The sequence below is a fragment of the Chelonoidis abingdonii genome, chromosome 1 (assembly GCF_003597395.2).
Source record: "Chelonoidis abingdonii isolate Lonesome George chromosome 1, CheloAbing_2.0, whole genome shotgun sequence".
Taxonomy (NCBI): Eukaryota; Metazoa; Chordata; order Testudines; family Testudinidae; genus Chelonoidis; species Chelonoidis abingdonii.
This window is the reverse complement of record NC_133769.1, coordinates 152,778,112-152,794,455: the sequence shown is the minus strand read 5'-3', so window position 1 is coordinate 152,794,455 and position 16,344 is coordinate 152,778,112. Positions and strand designations below refer to the sequence as shown.

At 40.9% G+C, this 16,344-nt stretch overlaps 1 protein-coding gene across 3 annotated transcripts in view; it reads right to left on the bottom strand.

Moving 5' to 3' along the window:
• The window catches only part of ING4 (inhibitor of growth family member 4), a 21,218-nt gene extending 9,004 nt beyond the window's left edge, over positions 1-12,214 (bottom strand). For 2 of the 3 annotated variants that reach the window (XM_075071459.1, XM_075071460.1), the window contains exons 1-2: positions 12,056-12,214; positions 1,999-2,038 (exon numbers count right to left, since the gene is read on the bottom strand). In XM_075071459.1, coding sequence (XP_074927560.1) covers positions 1,999-2,038; positions 12,056-12,199 — 184 coding nt within the window. In that variant the 5' untranslated portion in view covers positions 12,200-12,214. Of the gene's footprint in view, positions 1-458; positions 566-1,998; positions 2,039-12,055 lie in introns of those variants that run through there. The other variant, XM_032801892.1, reaches the window with a different exon arrangement.
• Between the last annotated feature and the right edge of the window lie 4,130 nt (positions 12,215-16,344).

Genomic DNA, 16,344 nt, shown 5'->3' with positions numbered 1-16,344 from the left:
CATGCGAATGCCTGTTCTCACTTTCAGGTGACACTGTAAACAAGATATGGGCAGCATTATCTCCTGCAAATTGTAACCAAAACTTGTTTATCTGAGTGATTGGCTGAAGTACGACCAAGTGGACTTGTAGGTTCTAAAGATTTACATTGTTTTATTTTTGAATCCAGTTATTTTTTGTACATAATTTTACATTTGTAAGTTCAACTTTCATTATAAAGAGCACTATAGCACTTATATTACGTGAATTTAAATATACTATTTCTTTTGTTTTTACAGTGCAAATATTTGTAATCAAAAATATAAAGTTAGCACAGTACACTTTGTATTCTGTGTTGTAACTGAAATCAATATATTTGAAAATGTTGAAAATATTCAAAAATATTTAAATAAATGGCATTCTAATATTGTTAAACAATGTGATTAATCTTTTTTAATCACTTGACAGCCCTATTTCTTACCCATAGCCATGGAGGTTCTCTTGGACTCCTCTTATTGGGTGCCCAGTGCATGCAATAAAACTCAGTGATCCAGGCACTCACGACCATCAGGTTTGATTACTGCTATCCATATCTAGGAATGAAATCACAGAACCTGAAAAAACTTCAGTTGGTACAAAATGCAGCAACTTTTGTGCACAGCAACCCAGGACACCATGAAAACATCTCCCATTTTCTGCACTGGATCTCCACTGAATTCAGAATCTGGATCAAGGTCTCCATTCTGATATTCAAAGCCCTCTACAGGATTGGTCACAGGAACATGACAGACCGCCCCACCTTCCATGACCATGCGTCCCCACAACAGAAATAATCAGAACTAAGACAATTAAGCTGCCAACTATGGGGGAAGGCTTATGAATACAAAAGACAGAATTCACAAAAAAACTGGACCCGAATTATGCAACTCACTCTGGCAAGAGATAAGAATGATTACAGCTGACTTGGGCACGCAGGGCTCAGCCTGCAGGGCTGTAAAAGTGCTGTATAAACATGAGATCTAGTGCGGGGAAAACAGGCTCTGGGCCCTCCCTGCTCACAGGGTCCCAGAACTCAGGCCCCAGCCCAAGCCCAAACCATCTAAACCACAATTTTGCAGCCCTGTGAGCCCAAGTCAGCTGATCTGGTGCAACCATGGGTGTTTAATTGCTGTGTAGACATACCCACTGTGTTCAGAACCTGTTTCTTCAACCTCAATTTCATCATGCAGACACAAAAACAACCACTTGCACACAAGCAAACATCCTTAAGAACAGAGCAAAGTATTTCTTCTAAAGGCTGGGAAGGAACAGAGAGGGAATTTGTTACTATTATTTCTATTTTAAATAGTTAGGAGAGGCTCAGCTACTACAGGCCATTTAAGTATCTAGACAGAAGAAAAAGTTTTCATGATATTATCCCAAATATTACATATAAACAGGGTGAAGTGGGGGGTGGAGGACTACATTAAAAGAAAGATAACATTGCACAGTCAAGCATTCAAAAGTTGGGAAAAGCCAGACTTAAGATTGCCTCTGTTACCTCAGTCTATCCTCTTTGTACATACGTGTTATGCCACAGTCTTTAATTACATGATCACATACTATTTGTCCCACAAAATGCCTGCCTCATTCAGTGCACAGGACGGACAGTGCTCACTGAATGAATTCTTTTCATCCTCATTTAATGTGTGGCCCAGGCCTTATTTACTGCACATTAGTTAAACTATGCTTTAAATACAGAATTCTGAATTTCCTCATGGGCTTTTCTATAGTGCTCATCACTGAGTGCTTCACAATGTATCTTCACCACACTGCTGTCAGGTAGGGAGGTATTATAATTGCTATTCTACAGATCGGGAACTGAGGTTCAGAGAAATTAAGGACAAATGGGTTTCCATTCATTCTGGGTGCTCAATTTGAGACACCCAGAGCCTGGTACATCAATCACAATACTTAGCATTTTTATAGCACTTTATATGTTCAAAGCACAGCTCCCATTGACTTCAGCTGCAAGTGCTTACCACATGTGTAAATGAGACCCCAGGATCTCAAGTTGGGCACCTAGAAAACGAAGGACATATAATTAGTGACCACCTGTGAAAAGTCTTAATTTAATTACACAGGAACTCCATGGCAGAGAAAATAGAATAGAATCCAATGACTAAACCGTAAGACCATCCTTTCGTCTTCCTGCAATCCACTGCCTTCCAACTTCTGTAACAAATGAGGCAGGAGTGCTATAGACAACAATCTCATTCACTAGACAACCCTGGTCCATTCCCAGAGGAGGCTCACCCTGTGCAATGAACGATGGAGAGATCCTGTGGAAAAAATTACATGATCCTGTAATTAAAGACTGTATCATAATGCATACACGCACGGGGTTGAATTAAGATTTGCATGAGCAATCTTAATTCTGATATTTCCTATTAGAGGGTGTGACTTTGCAACCTTAATGTTTTTCAATTAAAATCTTAGTTTAACACTGCAAACTTAAAAAACAAACCTTCTATCATGAGAAACCATACTGACCCCTCAAACGCATCGTCAACAAGGTTGGAAGCTTTAGATCCACAGCACAAACCCTTTACTACTCAAGCTAATGGAGTAACTGATAGCAGCAATAGGCATTTATGCTCTGTGTGAATTAACAATAGTAGAGTGATACACACCCGTAGCAAATAGCTGTGAAACCTACTAGCAAACAGTTGAGACTCAAAAATCCTGGATTCTACTCTAAGTTCTAGAAAAGAGACCCCTTTAGTGATGATAGACCTTTATTTCCCAGTGTTCCTATCATTTGCCACCTTCTGTCCCTGATCTTAGCGTATATCCTTTTGCAGTCCATTTCTCTGCCCTGCCCCAACACCATTCATTCCCCACTGTCTTCCCTTCACAGCCAGTCTATTCCCGCTGCTGTCTGTCTTTGTCCTCCACCCCTCTGCATTCCAATCAAGCTGATCCTTCTTTCTCTTCTTGCTTGCTGGACCCCTGGTTGTGGAGTGTTAAGATCACAGAAGAGACAGTCTCCCTTCTCTCAGTCCCTTGGTAGTTCCCTGACCACTGGGATGTGAAATTGCATAGAAAGTCCTGTTCAGCCCCTGCAATCATGGGCTTGAGCATTCTCAGCACAGATGGAACCTGCAGATAATTTAGCTCCCAAACTCTAATATGCATGTGTGAAGAGAAAGTTATTCACCTTGTCCAGTAACAATGGTTCTTCAAGATGAGCCCCATGTGGGTGCCCAACTGTAGGTGTGCTTGTGTCCCCGCACTGCTGATCCGAGAGCTTTTTGGTAGCAGTGTCAGTTTGGCCTGCACATGCACTGAAAGCCACCAGGAAGGCCATTTTCATCAACTGATATGTGAGCAAATAAGTAGCCACAGGTTAAGAGAGGACTAGTCAGGCCTTTCAACACTAGGTTCAGCTCCCACGTAGAGATGGGATGTCTCCCATTCATGGTTATGTGGGAATTTGTAACTGCAACTGTCCACTATTGAGTTTTGTACTGCTGGAAGGTAGATAGTGTGATGTTGTGGGAACTGCACCAATTCCATAACTGTAGCACTTCTGAGCAGAGGGAGGGCAATCTTGTTCCTTCCTGCCAATTTATGTAATATATACATGCTATGTTGTCTGTTAAGACTCTTGTTTGTGTTCTCTTAATCAGTGGGAGGAAATGGGTACAGGCATTCCTGACTGCCCTGAGTTCGAGGAGGTTGATGTGGAAGGATAACTCCGTGGATGACCATTTTCCTAGTATTTTTAGGTAGTTTAAATGTATGCCCCATCCTATAAGGGATGAGTCAGTTGTAAGTAGTAATGATGGGAAAGTTTGCTAACATCTGCTGGATTTTTTCACCAGTCCAGGGAGTTTTTGACCTTGGTGGGTAGTGACAGAGATAAATCTAATCTGTCTCTGCTCAGTCTGTAGAGTTAGCTGAACCACATAAGGCAGCACTGCAGTTGAAGTTTGGCATGAAGTATCACCTCTGTGCCTGCAGCCATATGCCCCAGGATGTGGAGGCAGTGTGTGGCTGATATTTGAGGGCTGGTTTGTACTGTCTCTGAGCATGGTCAAGGTGTGGAACCTGTGTTGTGACAAGAGTTCTTTGGCCTGTAACAAATTGAGGTCAGCCCCTCCAAACTCTAGGTGTCGTACAGCAGAAAAGATTGATTTTTGGATATTGATCTGTAGACCCAATTCCATGAACAGGTCTACTGTGGTTTTGAAAAACAGCTGAGTTTCATCAAAGGAGCCAGCCCTGAGGAGGCAGTCATCCAGATAGGGGTAAGATCATGATCCCCGGGGAATGAAGGTGAGCTGCCTCTAGAGAGATGATTTTGGACAATACTCTGGGAGCCGATGATAGCCCTAAGGGGAGTACTCTGAACTGGTAGTGGCCCTGTCCTAGGGAAAATCTGAGGAATGGCAAGATTGAAATATGAAAATAAGGTAAAGGGCTGAAAACCAGTCTCCCTGTTCCAAAGCTGGAATAATCATTGCTAGAGTGATCATCTTGAATTTTTGAGCCTTGACGAACTTGTGAGTGCTCTGAGGTCTAGTACAGGTCTCCCCTCTTCTTGGGTATCAGGAAATAATGATAGTAAAAACCTTCGCCTCATAGATGTTGAGATACTGGTTCTATGGCCTCTAACAAGAGAACGTGATCTATTTCTTGTCATAGTAAACTCTCACGAGAAGGGTCCCTGAAGAGGTATGGGGAAGGGAGTTAAACTGAATGGAGTGGATGATTTTCAGGACTCATCAGTTTGATGTTATACATTCCCAGATGCTGTGAAGCAAGGCAAGTTGGTAGCCAAATGGGTGAGATGGGTTGGTCAGCTACAGCGGTTGAGAAAAGTGGTCTGTCAACACCTCAACTAACACATCAAAACTGATGTTTTGAGGTAGACAGTTGCAATGTGGAAGGCTGTGGGCATAATGTCTTACATGTGGAAAATCTTGACTTCTCTCTCTGAGGCTTGTAAAAACATTGGGTTGGGAATTGTGAAGTGCGAGATTTATGTTGAGGTTGCAGACTAAACTTTCTCTTTTGTCCGGGAATAAAGATTCCTAACTAGTGAGAGTGGCTCTGGAATCTTTAAGGATATAGAATGATGCATCAGTCTTTTCAGGGAACAATTTGGTGCCTTCAAAGGGAAGGTCTTCAACTGTCATCTGCACATCCTTAAGGAAGCCAAATAGGTGAAACCAAAACATTCGCCGCATAACGACTGCAGTGGAGATGGACCAGTCTGCTTGTCGGCTGCATCAGGGGCTGACTGGAGCGCTGTTTTGGCTACTACTTGTCCCTCATGGATAATAGCTCGGAACGGGTCGCAGTGTGACTTTGGGAGTCGATCAATAAAGGTGCTGAGCTTTATATAATTGACAGTCATATACCACCATTAAAGCTTGATAATTTGCAATTCTAAACTGCAATGTGGCAGAGAAGTAGGCCTTTCTCCCGAAGAGGTCCAGGCATTTCCAATCCCTATCATAGGGGGTGAATCTCATTTGGAATGGCCATGTGGGCTCCCATATGGGAAAAATGGGGATAAAGAGATGTCATATTGGAAACAGTGGGAAACAATTATTAAAATAATCAGACAATGAACAAGTTCTATAGAAATTAAGCATGTTAAAGCACATAGCACCCCATCCAAGATGAAAGGATACTAAAAAAGCACAAGTTGCCAAGTTGAATCTAGGAAAAGGTGAGACTGAAGTGGTGACCTGATCTCAACGGGGGGATAGAATAAGGTTGGATAGTATACAAGATGACCCAAAGAGGAAATCAGACAGCCAACAATCTACAAAACAACGTATTTTTGTATTGGGAATTGGTAGAACAGAATATAGCAGGAGTGGAAGGAAAATGGGAAGTAAAGAAAGAACAAGAGATGACAGTAGCAAAACAGGGATAACAGGAAAAATGGGTACCTAAAAGTAGAGTAGGGAAGAAATAATTAGGTTTGCTCATGAACAAGGCATTTTGGGCGAAAAAGAATATTAGTGCAAGTGAAATGAGCAATGTGGTAGCCAGGAATGAGAATTCAGATGGAAGATTTTTGTCAAAGGTGTTTGGGATTAATTTGTGCACAAACCAAAAGCTGAAAAGAGAGGGCAGTGAGATATCAGCCTGATACTACAGGTCCATGTGATTCCAAATGGATTACATTGGACCTCTAAAAAAAATTCCCACAGGAAAGGAATATTGCTTGGTAGTAATAGATAACTTCTCAGGCTGGGCTGAAATGATCTCTACCTCCTATAATAAAGCTCAAATTAGAGTTAAGGCTCTCTGGACACAGCTTTCCCTGCTATTTTGGTGACCACAAGAGCTCTGGGACAAGCAGGAAGCAAGTACACCCCTTTTGAGTTAATGACAGGCAAGTTTTGTTAACACCAAGCAGGCAAATGCCGGAATGGGTGCAGAAAAAAGTATGGGTGGCAAACTTGGTACAAACAATAGAAGAAATTTGGGCAGAAGAAAATCAGCATAGACAAAGAAGAGCAGAAGGGACAAATGGGGTATCAACGGAAAATAGGGGACAAGGTGATGCTTAGGGAATTCATGACGAAAGGAAAGATGAAACTAAAGATGGAGCAGACCATTCCCTGTTAGATCTGTAGCTAGCCCCACAGCCGTCTTAGTAGCCACTCCAAAAGGAGATGTTTGGAGACACTCTGACCAAATTAGATTGTACATTTCACGGCATGGAAATAGAAGTAGAAGGAATGATGTCAAGCAAAATATGGTCTCCCAACTTTTTGAAATACAAATAGGTGTGTTAGGCACCATTAAAGCGCTTCTAAAATGGAGTGAGGGTAAGTGTTGCTGTGGTGACATATGACACAGATAGGAACACCGGTTACTTGGCTGTTGATAAATTTTGTTTAAGTACCCTGACAGGGTGGATAAAAATAAATGATTTTTATTTAAATCAGATTTTTTTTGATAAAATGCTTTTTGAGGGAAAAACCTATCTAAAGATAGTTATAATTAAGATACATTATAGCTAAAAAAAATTCGTAATGGAATAGGGATTATAAATTCTAATTCTATAGTATGAGACAATATAGTCATGTAATGTTTAAGAAAAGTTTTGTAAATGAGTTCCAATAGTTCATGGATTAGGGACCCAATCTTATGGGGTTCCAGGGGCTTCTGTAGAGATTAACCTAAATAATCTTTCTATCTACCCAATGGGACTCAGTGCTCAGTCTAGAAGAGAATATCAGAGATGCTTAGGTTTGCGGTTCTCAAACTGTGGATTTGAGTCTCCAGAGATGATAAGCAAAAATGTTTTAAAATAAAAACAAACAAACAAACAAAGGTGAGAAATAACAGATCACAACTCTATTGTCCCTCTGCAAATTTATGTACAGAGAGTCAATCCCTTACCTCTCTCTAAAAGTGCAAAGTTCCAAAAAGTTCAATGAACAGAAGATCATTGGGGGCGGAATAGATCTGGACAAGGAGAAGAGGTCTGGAGATAAATGTGAGAAGGGAGGGACAGGCAGTAGAAACGAAAGTGAAACTGTTTGAGCAGCATATTCCAGAAGTCTTGAGGTCTTTCTGAGTGTAGTCATCGATTTGAGATCTACTTTCCCATTCTCTCACTAGAAGGGAAAACCTATAATGGCAGCAGGCCATAAAAGAGAGCCAGTTTGGGAATATTTTAATGAAGTTCCTCTACCTGTGAGTAAGACAGACATGTGCAAAATGCAAACACTGCAACAAAGAAATGCAAGGCCTCATTGCCTGAATGAAACAACATCATGTGAAATGTTCCTTCTCAGGAGGAAGCTGCGTTGAAGATGATAAAGGGAACATGTCTGAACATGCAGGATCTTCAGGTTGGTAACAACCAACAAGAATGCACTTTTATGTAGAAATCCGTGATTAAATCAAATCCACCCTGGTTCATTAGGATATGGTAATGAACACTTTTGAATGGTGGGAGTCTGGGAACGAATGGGTCATGATACAGGGACACCATAATGGGACTTGATTTAAAGGATGGGAAGTATCTAGAGAGAGATGTCCCCATCAACATGTACGTGCCTTGAAACATCTTACATTGGAGGTCAACAACACAGAACTGGACGAATTTGGACTAATATAACCCAACAGATGAAAGAACACTGGACTGTTACAACTTTTACTCCTGAACAAATGGAATGGCTGATCCCAGATTGTGATCATGGTTGCAGATGGATACAAAATGGGTCCAGATTTTAGATTACTTTGATTTTATCTCCTGAGGACTGGGTTATAGATAGTCACTATCCAAACTGTTCCAAGTGGACTGCTGGGTATAAAACATATTGGTCTTGAGATTTAAAAAGAAGGGGGATGATTTAAAGGGATGCTGTGTGGGAAACATTTAACACTGGTTTGGGATTAGGAAACACCTAGTGCGTCTCTATTTTAAGGGAAAGAGTGAGAGAGACCTTGGAACAATTGGCTAAGGCGACCAACATAGGGGGACAATGGGAGGTAGCAGATGAAAAAATAGACCAGTCAGTAATAGAATTAAGTAAATTACTGAGAGAGGCTGTTTCGGAAATTGTTAAATAAGTAAAGAACATTCATACTGGTTTATCCGGGGGGGGGCGGGGGGAGTTTGTATGGAAGCATAGGGAATATTAGGAGAACAATGGAAAGATATCGTAGAACAAAGTAGTAAAGGTAATTGACCAAAAGCATTGAATTAGGCATTAAAATATTAGCTTACATTAACAACATGTTCAAAGATACCTGGAAAGTGAAAATGCAAAAGCATACACTATACCAATGTATTCTCATCCTTTCAGGAATAGCCAATTGAAAGATGCAAGAGGTATAACCCAGTTATATATCCTAGTGTTTGGGGAAATGAGATGAGATACTATGAAATAGTGCAAGAAGGAAATGGTTTGTAGTAGATCCCTGGAGAAGCATGGAAAAGAATAATATGAGCCCAATGGGAATGGTGAACACGAACTGAAAAGGGAAATAGGAATTTAGAATGGAAAGGAGAGAACCTTACTATCAATTTGCAATGGAAAAGAGGTTGGTGGGGATTGTATTAAGTAAAATCAAAAATTATGTTGGCACCAGGAACAAAAAGATAATGTCACAATAAAAAACCTGGACCCTGGAACGAGGAATGTGGTGTACATGTAGGAAAATAATTGACTTCCAATATGAACAGTACCAATGGCACCCTCAGGTAATCAAAACATATAACTCACCCTAGACTGATGCTACCAAATTTGGAAGAAAGTGGAGGGAATGATACAGATTGGGACATGGAAATACAAACATACCAGAGGACATTAAATCAGATAGAACAGATAACAGGCCTTGTAATAGGTGTAAAAGGTGCACTTGCTTCAAAACACTTGAAAAAGCTGTAAAGGATAGAGAATCTCAGATGTGTGCCTGGTATGATATTGTTATGTCATGGAACAGAGTGGAGTGGGACTGAATGGAGAATTGTATTTTGGACTCTTGAAATAAGTGTTATTTTTCCTGTGCATCTGTATTGGGTGTCAAATATGCAAACTGTGTAAGAAAAGGCAAGTCTTAGAGGGACACTTTAAAATTCAATTACCAGATTATACAACTGAAGATCGCAAAATGACATTTAAACTTAAAAAGGAGACACATGGCCCAATAATTAATAGGTATAATTGGTGTGACTGGTGTAATTTGGTAACCTTTAGTAATTGGATATTGAGTGGGGGACGGGTTGGGATGATGCTGAAGTATTACGAACTGTGGTGGATAACACAAGTCTGGTTAAGCCTGGTAAATCTGAATTTGCTAGAGGATTCTGGGAACAGGATTTGCTTAGCATCAGACAGGATGTATGGAAATTTACTGAAAGTGCTGAAATTGCACTTGAGCGCTGACACAGCTATGTACTCTGGATATTTAACCAGGGCCTTTGTGTGTATTTGTGGTGATCTGGATGAACTATGTTCATGGTCAGTCATGTTCAAACAAATCACCCAGAAAACACAGAATCACAGAATATCAGGGTTGGAAGGGACCTCAGGAGGTCATCTAGTCCAATCCCCTGCTCAAAGCAGGAGGAAGCCCCAATTAAATCATTCCAGCCAGGGCTTTGTCAAGCCTGACCTTAGAAACCTCTAAGGAAGGAGATTCTACCACCTCCCTAGGTAACCCATTCCAGTGTTTCACCACCCTCCTAGTAAAATTTTTCCTAATATCCAACATAAACCTCCCCCATTGCAATTTGAGACCATTACTCCTTGTTCTGTCATCTGCTACCACTGAGAACAGTCCAGATCCATCCTCTTTGGAACCCCCTTTCAGGTTGTTGAAAGCAGTTTCAAATCCCTCCTCAGTCTTCTCTTCTGCAGACTAAACAATCCCAGTTCCCTCGGCTTCTTCTCAAAGTCATGTGCTCCAGTCCCCAAATCATTTTTGTTGCCCTCTGCTGGACTCTTTCCAATTTTTCCACATCCTTCTTGTAGTATGGGGCCCAAAACTAGACACAATACTCCAGATGAGGCCTCACCAACGTCAAATAGAGGGGAACGATCATGTTCCTCGATCTGCTGGCAATGCCCCTACTTATACAGCCCAAAATGCCATTAGCCTTCTTGGCAACAACAGCACACTGTTGACTCATATTCAGCTTCTTGTCCACTGTATCCCCTAGGTCCCTTTCTGCAGAACTGCTGCCTAGCCATTCGGTCCCTAGTCTGTAGCGATGCTTGAGATTCTTCCATCCTAAGTGCAGGACTCTGCACTTGTCCTTGTTGAACCTCATCAGGTTTCTTTTGGCCCAATACTCTAATTTGTCTAGGTCTCTCTGTATCCTATCCCTACCCTCCAGCATATCTACCACTCCTCCCAGTTTACTGTCATCTGCAAACTTGCTGAGAGTGCAGTCCAAGCCATCCTCCAGATCATTAACGAAAATATTGAACAAAACTAGCCGCAGAACTGACCCTTGGGGCACTCCACTTGATATCAGCTGCCATTGATCACTACCCGTTGAGCCCAACAATCTAGCCAGCTTTCTATACACCTGATAGTCCATTCATCCAGCCCATACTTCCTTAACTTGCTGGTAAGAAGACTCTGGAAGACTATATCAAAAGCTTTGCTAAAGTCAAGGAATAAGACATCCACTGAGCCAGTTATCTCATCATAGAAGGCAATTAGAGTAGTCAGGCATGACTTGCCCTTGGTAAATCCATGCTGGCTCTTCCTGATCACTTTCCTCTCCTCGAAGTGCTTCAAAATTGATTCCTTGAGGACCTGCTCCGTGATTTTTCCAGGGACTGAGGTGAGGCTGACTGACCTGTAGTTCCCCATATCCTGCTCCTCCTTCCCTTTTTTAAAGATGTGCATTACATTAGCCTTTTTCCAGTCATCCGAGACCTCCTCTGATTGCCATGAGTTTTCAAAGATAATGGCCAATGGCTCTGCAATCACATGTGCCAACTCCTTTAGTACCTTGGGATGCAGCACATCCGACCCCATGGATCTGTGCTCACCCAGCTTTTCTAAATAGTCCCGAACCACTTCTTTCTCCACAGAGGGCTGTTCACCTCATCCCCATGCTGTGCTGCCCAGTGCAGTAGTCTGGGAACTGACCTTGTTCATGAAGACAGAGGCAAAAAAAGCATTGAGTACATTAGCTTTTTCCACATCCTGTCACTAGGTTGCCTCCCTTATTCAATAAGGGGCCCGCACTTTCCTTGACCACGTTCTTGTTGCTAACATACCTGAAGAAACCCTTCTTGTTACTCTTAATGTCTCTTGCTGGCTGCAACTCCAAGTGTGATTTGGCCTTCCTGATTTCACTCCTGCATGCCTGAGCAATATTTTTATACTCCTCCCTGGTCATTTGTCCAATCTTCCATTTCTTGTAAGCTTCTTTTTTTGTTTAGGATCAGCAAGGATTTCACTGTTAAGCCAAGCTGGTCGCCTGCCATATTTACTGTTCTTTCTACACACTGGGATGGTTTGTTCCTGCAACCTCAATAAGGATTCTTTAAAAATACAGGCAACATGTAAATGGTGAACTTAGAACATACTGACCTGGGTCAACTGACCCTCTATGACAGGACAGCAGCAAGAGCTCAGGTGAATGATTGATGAGAAAGTAAATGTCAGTCTGTCCCTGTTGTCCCTTGTGAAAATATTAATCAGAAAAAACAAGCTATGATTATGAAATGCCAACATGGCATATTTCAGGGACACACTGAGAAAAGATTTCAGATAGAAGGGTCCTTGTTAATGTAGCAGACAAAGGTATAACAGAATTCAACTACTGGAAACTGAAGACAGACAAATTCAAACTAGAAATAAGGTGCAATATTTTAACAGTGAAAGTAATTAACCATTGGAACAATTTGCCTTGGTATGTGGTGGATTCTCCATCACTTAAACAGTCTATCTTTTTTAAAAGATATGCTGTAGCTCAAACAGAAGTTGCTGGGCTTGATGCAGGAATCACTCTGTGAAATTCTATGTTCTATGTTACTCTGACTAGATGAACATAATGGCCCCTTCTGGCCTTAAAACTATTAATCAAGCAGGTGATTCCTCCCAATCAGCACATTTTATTCCATCTTTTTAAAAAAACCTGTCAACAAAACATGAAAAAAAATTAATCACGATTAATCTGTTTGAATTGCACTGTTAAACAATAAAATATCAATTGAAATGTATTAAATATGTTTGGATGTTTTTCTACATTTTCAAGTATATTGATTTCAATTACAACAAAACACAAAGTGTACACTGCTCATTTTAAATTATTATTTTATTATTTAATTAATTATATAATATTTTCACTGTAAAATAATCAAAGAGTATTTTTCAATTCACCTCATACATGTACTGTAGTGCAATCTCTATCGTGAACGTGCAACTTCCAAATGTAGATTTTTTTTTTTGTTACGTAACTGCACTCAAAAAGAAAACAATGCAAAACTTTAGAGCATGAAAATATCTTGTGACGCTGGCTACGACAGTGCTATGTGAACACCTGTTCTCACTTTCAGGCGACATTGTGAACAAGAAGTGGGCAGCATTATCTCCTGCAAATGTCAACAAACTTGTTTGTCTGGGCGACTGACTGAACAAGAAATAGGACTCAGGGGACTTGTAGGCTCTAAAGTTTTATACTGTTTTATTTCTGAATGCAGTTATTTTTTGACCATAAATCTACATTTGTAAGTTCAACTTTCATGATAAAGAGATTTCACTACAGTACTTATATTAGGTGAATTGGAAAATACTATTTTTGTTTTTTACAGTGCAAATATTTGTACTAAAAAATAAATATAAAGTGAGCACTGTACAGTTTATATTCAGTGTTATAATTGAAATCAATATATTTGAAAATGTGGAAAACATCCAAAACTATTCAAATAAATGGTATTCTATTATTGTTAAACAGTGTGATTAATCACGATGTTTTTAATCACACAATTGCGATTTTTTTAGTCGCTTGACACACTAAAAACTATATAAAGTAAAAGCTTTTTAAAATGTTTGCCTCCCTTGCATTTTTCTCCTTTTCCCTTCTCCACTTCATTCACCCTTTTGTTCTTACCTGTAGTATGTTTATCTTTTCCTGTCTTGTGTCTATATTGTACAACATAAAAAAAAAAAAATTACTCTTCTCTTCTTCCCCCATCCCCTTCCTTTTTCTTTTCCTATATTTTTTTTCTTAATCCACATTACCAGCCTCTACTTTCTTCTCTTTCCTTTCCTCCCATGTTCCCAGTTCCCTGTATTCTTGCACATTGTCTCCTGTTTCCCTCAACATGAGTCTCATATTCTTCAGCCTTATCCATAAAAATCACACACAGGCTCTCTCTACACTTACATCGTTGTGTAAACTACATATACTGTCCACCATCTAAGTACGTGCATAAACAGCAGTGTAGACAGTGAGGCACTGCACAGGCAAGTAAAGACACACCAAAACCTTAGGGCATATACCCTACTTAGCTCTCTACACACTCAAGCAGTACCTCCCCATCTACACTGCAATTTTAATGTCATGCTGCCTCCATGCTGCCAGGAAAAGGCTCAAGCACCAGGGAGACTGATGCTGGGGCAAGGGCAACAGGAAAAGGCTCCAGCAGCTCCCTGCTGTCTGTGCCTTTCCCCATTGCCTCCCTTCCTTGCTGGAGTCTTTTTCGCTATGGTAAGGAGAGGCACCAGGAACAGGAAGATTTTGGAGCCTTTTCACAGCTCTTTCCCCCCGGTGGAGTCTTTTCTTGAGGCGGGTAACTAACACCACAGTTCAGATGCAGCCTGCTTTTCACTGCACTCTGTAACTACAGATACCCTAATGCCATCACCATTGTAGACAAGACCACAGGCATTCGCACAGCACACCATGCTGATTTTCCCCTTGAAGAATACAGAGACTTATCTGCCATTACCCTGAAAATCCCATAAAAAACTCAAACTCATTCATAGATATGCAGAGGATTAGTGGGATTACTGATATTTACATAAAAACAAGTTATGATTCACAGCCATTAATATTTTTCATACTGCAAGCCTACGTAACTGCACAATATGTTACTCTTCATCTTCCCTCCCTCTCTAACATTTGACTACCTACTTATTGTGTCTTATCTTACATCAGACAGTTTACACTAAGAATTCCATTAGTGTAGTAAAACCAATGCATCTTACATTGATTGCATGTGCCCACATTGTTGTAGTTGCATTGTGGTAAGATACATTGCTTTTGGGTCTTATATTCATATAGCAGGGCTGTGCTGCATCAATTCCAGTATGGATAGACATGGCAGGCCTTCCCTGCACTGCTCCTAGGCATGCTACATTCTGAGTAATTTTTGCTCCAGATTGTGAGATACTTCCGGAAGGCCAGAGAAATTGTGGGAAGAGGGGCCTAATTTCTAAAATCTTCTCACTGTATCCGGGAATTAAGATGATGAAGTGCCATTTCTAAACAACTCTGTCACAGAGATGGAGATATACTATGCTCATGTCCATTACTGGGACTGAAAAGCAGATCTCGGAATAACTGAAAGCATGCAATGTGGTACCCATGGTGACTGAGAATTTTTTTTAATTGTTTGAGAAATTCAGAGAAGGACCCAGACATGGAATCTGCACAGACCAACAAAACCTATTCTTTGATCAACTGCCTTTGGAGGGATGCTGCTATTTGCTCCAGCCAACAAGCACTGATAACCTGGAGATTCAGGATGATGAAAGCTTCAAAACTTCAGACTGCATGAGGGCACTGATGAAGCAGGGCCAGAGACCAGAATGAGAGCACCTCTCAGCACGCACAAGTGAGTGACAACCACTGTTTGGAAGCTGACCATCACCAGTTGCTACCAAACAGTGCAAAAACCATTTCAGTGATGAAAGATCCATAGTTGGAGCTGTTAATGCAAAGTGTGTACAAGACTATTCAGCATTTGACACTGCATCATGTGATCAAGGTAGGTCATACAGGAACTCGTTGCTGTGTATGAAAAGATACCAATTGTGATAGGGATCTACTGAAAGGACCCGTGTGCCCATTCTGTTTCCCCCTCACCAGCTCTTGCCATTCAATTACTCAATGATTCTGTAGGCCTTGTTAAACGCTGGATGGGTAAGGAAAAGTTCGTGATACCAGGATCTTCAGAAATTCAGCACTAGTCACAAAAATGAAACAAGAAGTTCTCTTCCCCTACTGTACTTCAGACATGAATGAAGAAATGGAACCAACTTATTCTGGATGACTCAGCACCACCTTCTTGTTTCCCTGGCTTATAAAGGGAGCTACTGTAAATCCTGACAGGAACAGACTAGTTAACTATACCGAAGCCACTGTAGGATGGTTATAGAGCATGCATTTGGTAGGCTGAAGGGGAGGTGGAAAAGTCTGACACAGATAGACTATTCTGGGACTCATCTTCTTCGTATTACTGCTGTATGTTGTTTTTACACATAATTTGAGACTAAACGAGGAGTAATTGCTGACGACTGGACAGAGGTGCAGAGGCTACCTGACAAATCTGAATAGCCCAAGGTGCAATCCACTGTTGGCAATGTTGCCAGCAGAAATGCCATGGTCAAAAATGCTCTGTGCATACACTTGGAGAACAGGAGACAGCAACATATTATGTTTTGGTAGAATATATACTGAATTATACAATTAGCTGTATTGCAGAAGTGCCTACGGTCCCAAATGAGCAATTTGGGTGCCATTGTTCTAGGCACTGTACAAACAGAAAAATGGTGCCTGTCCTGAAATCTCTTCATCTTCTGGTTTTATGCATTTTAATGCTATTAAATAAACTTTGGCATCTGTGTTTTGAAACCAAGAACACCACTGCTGC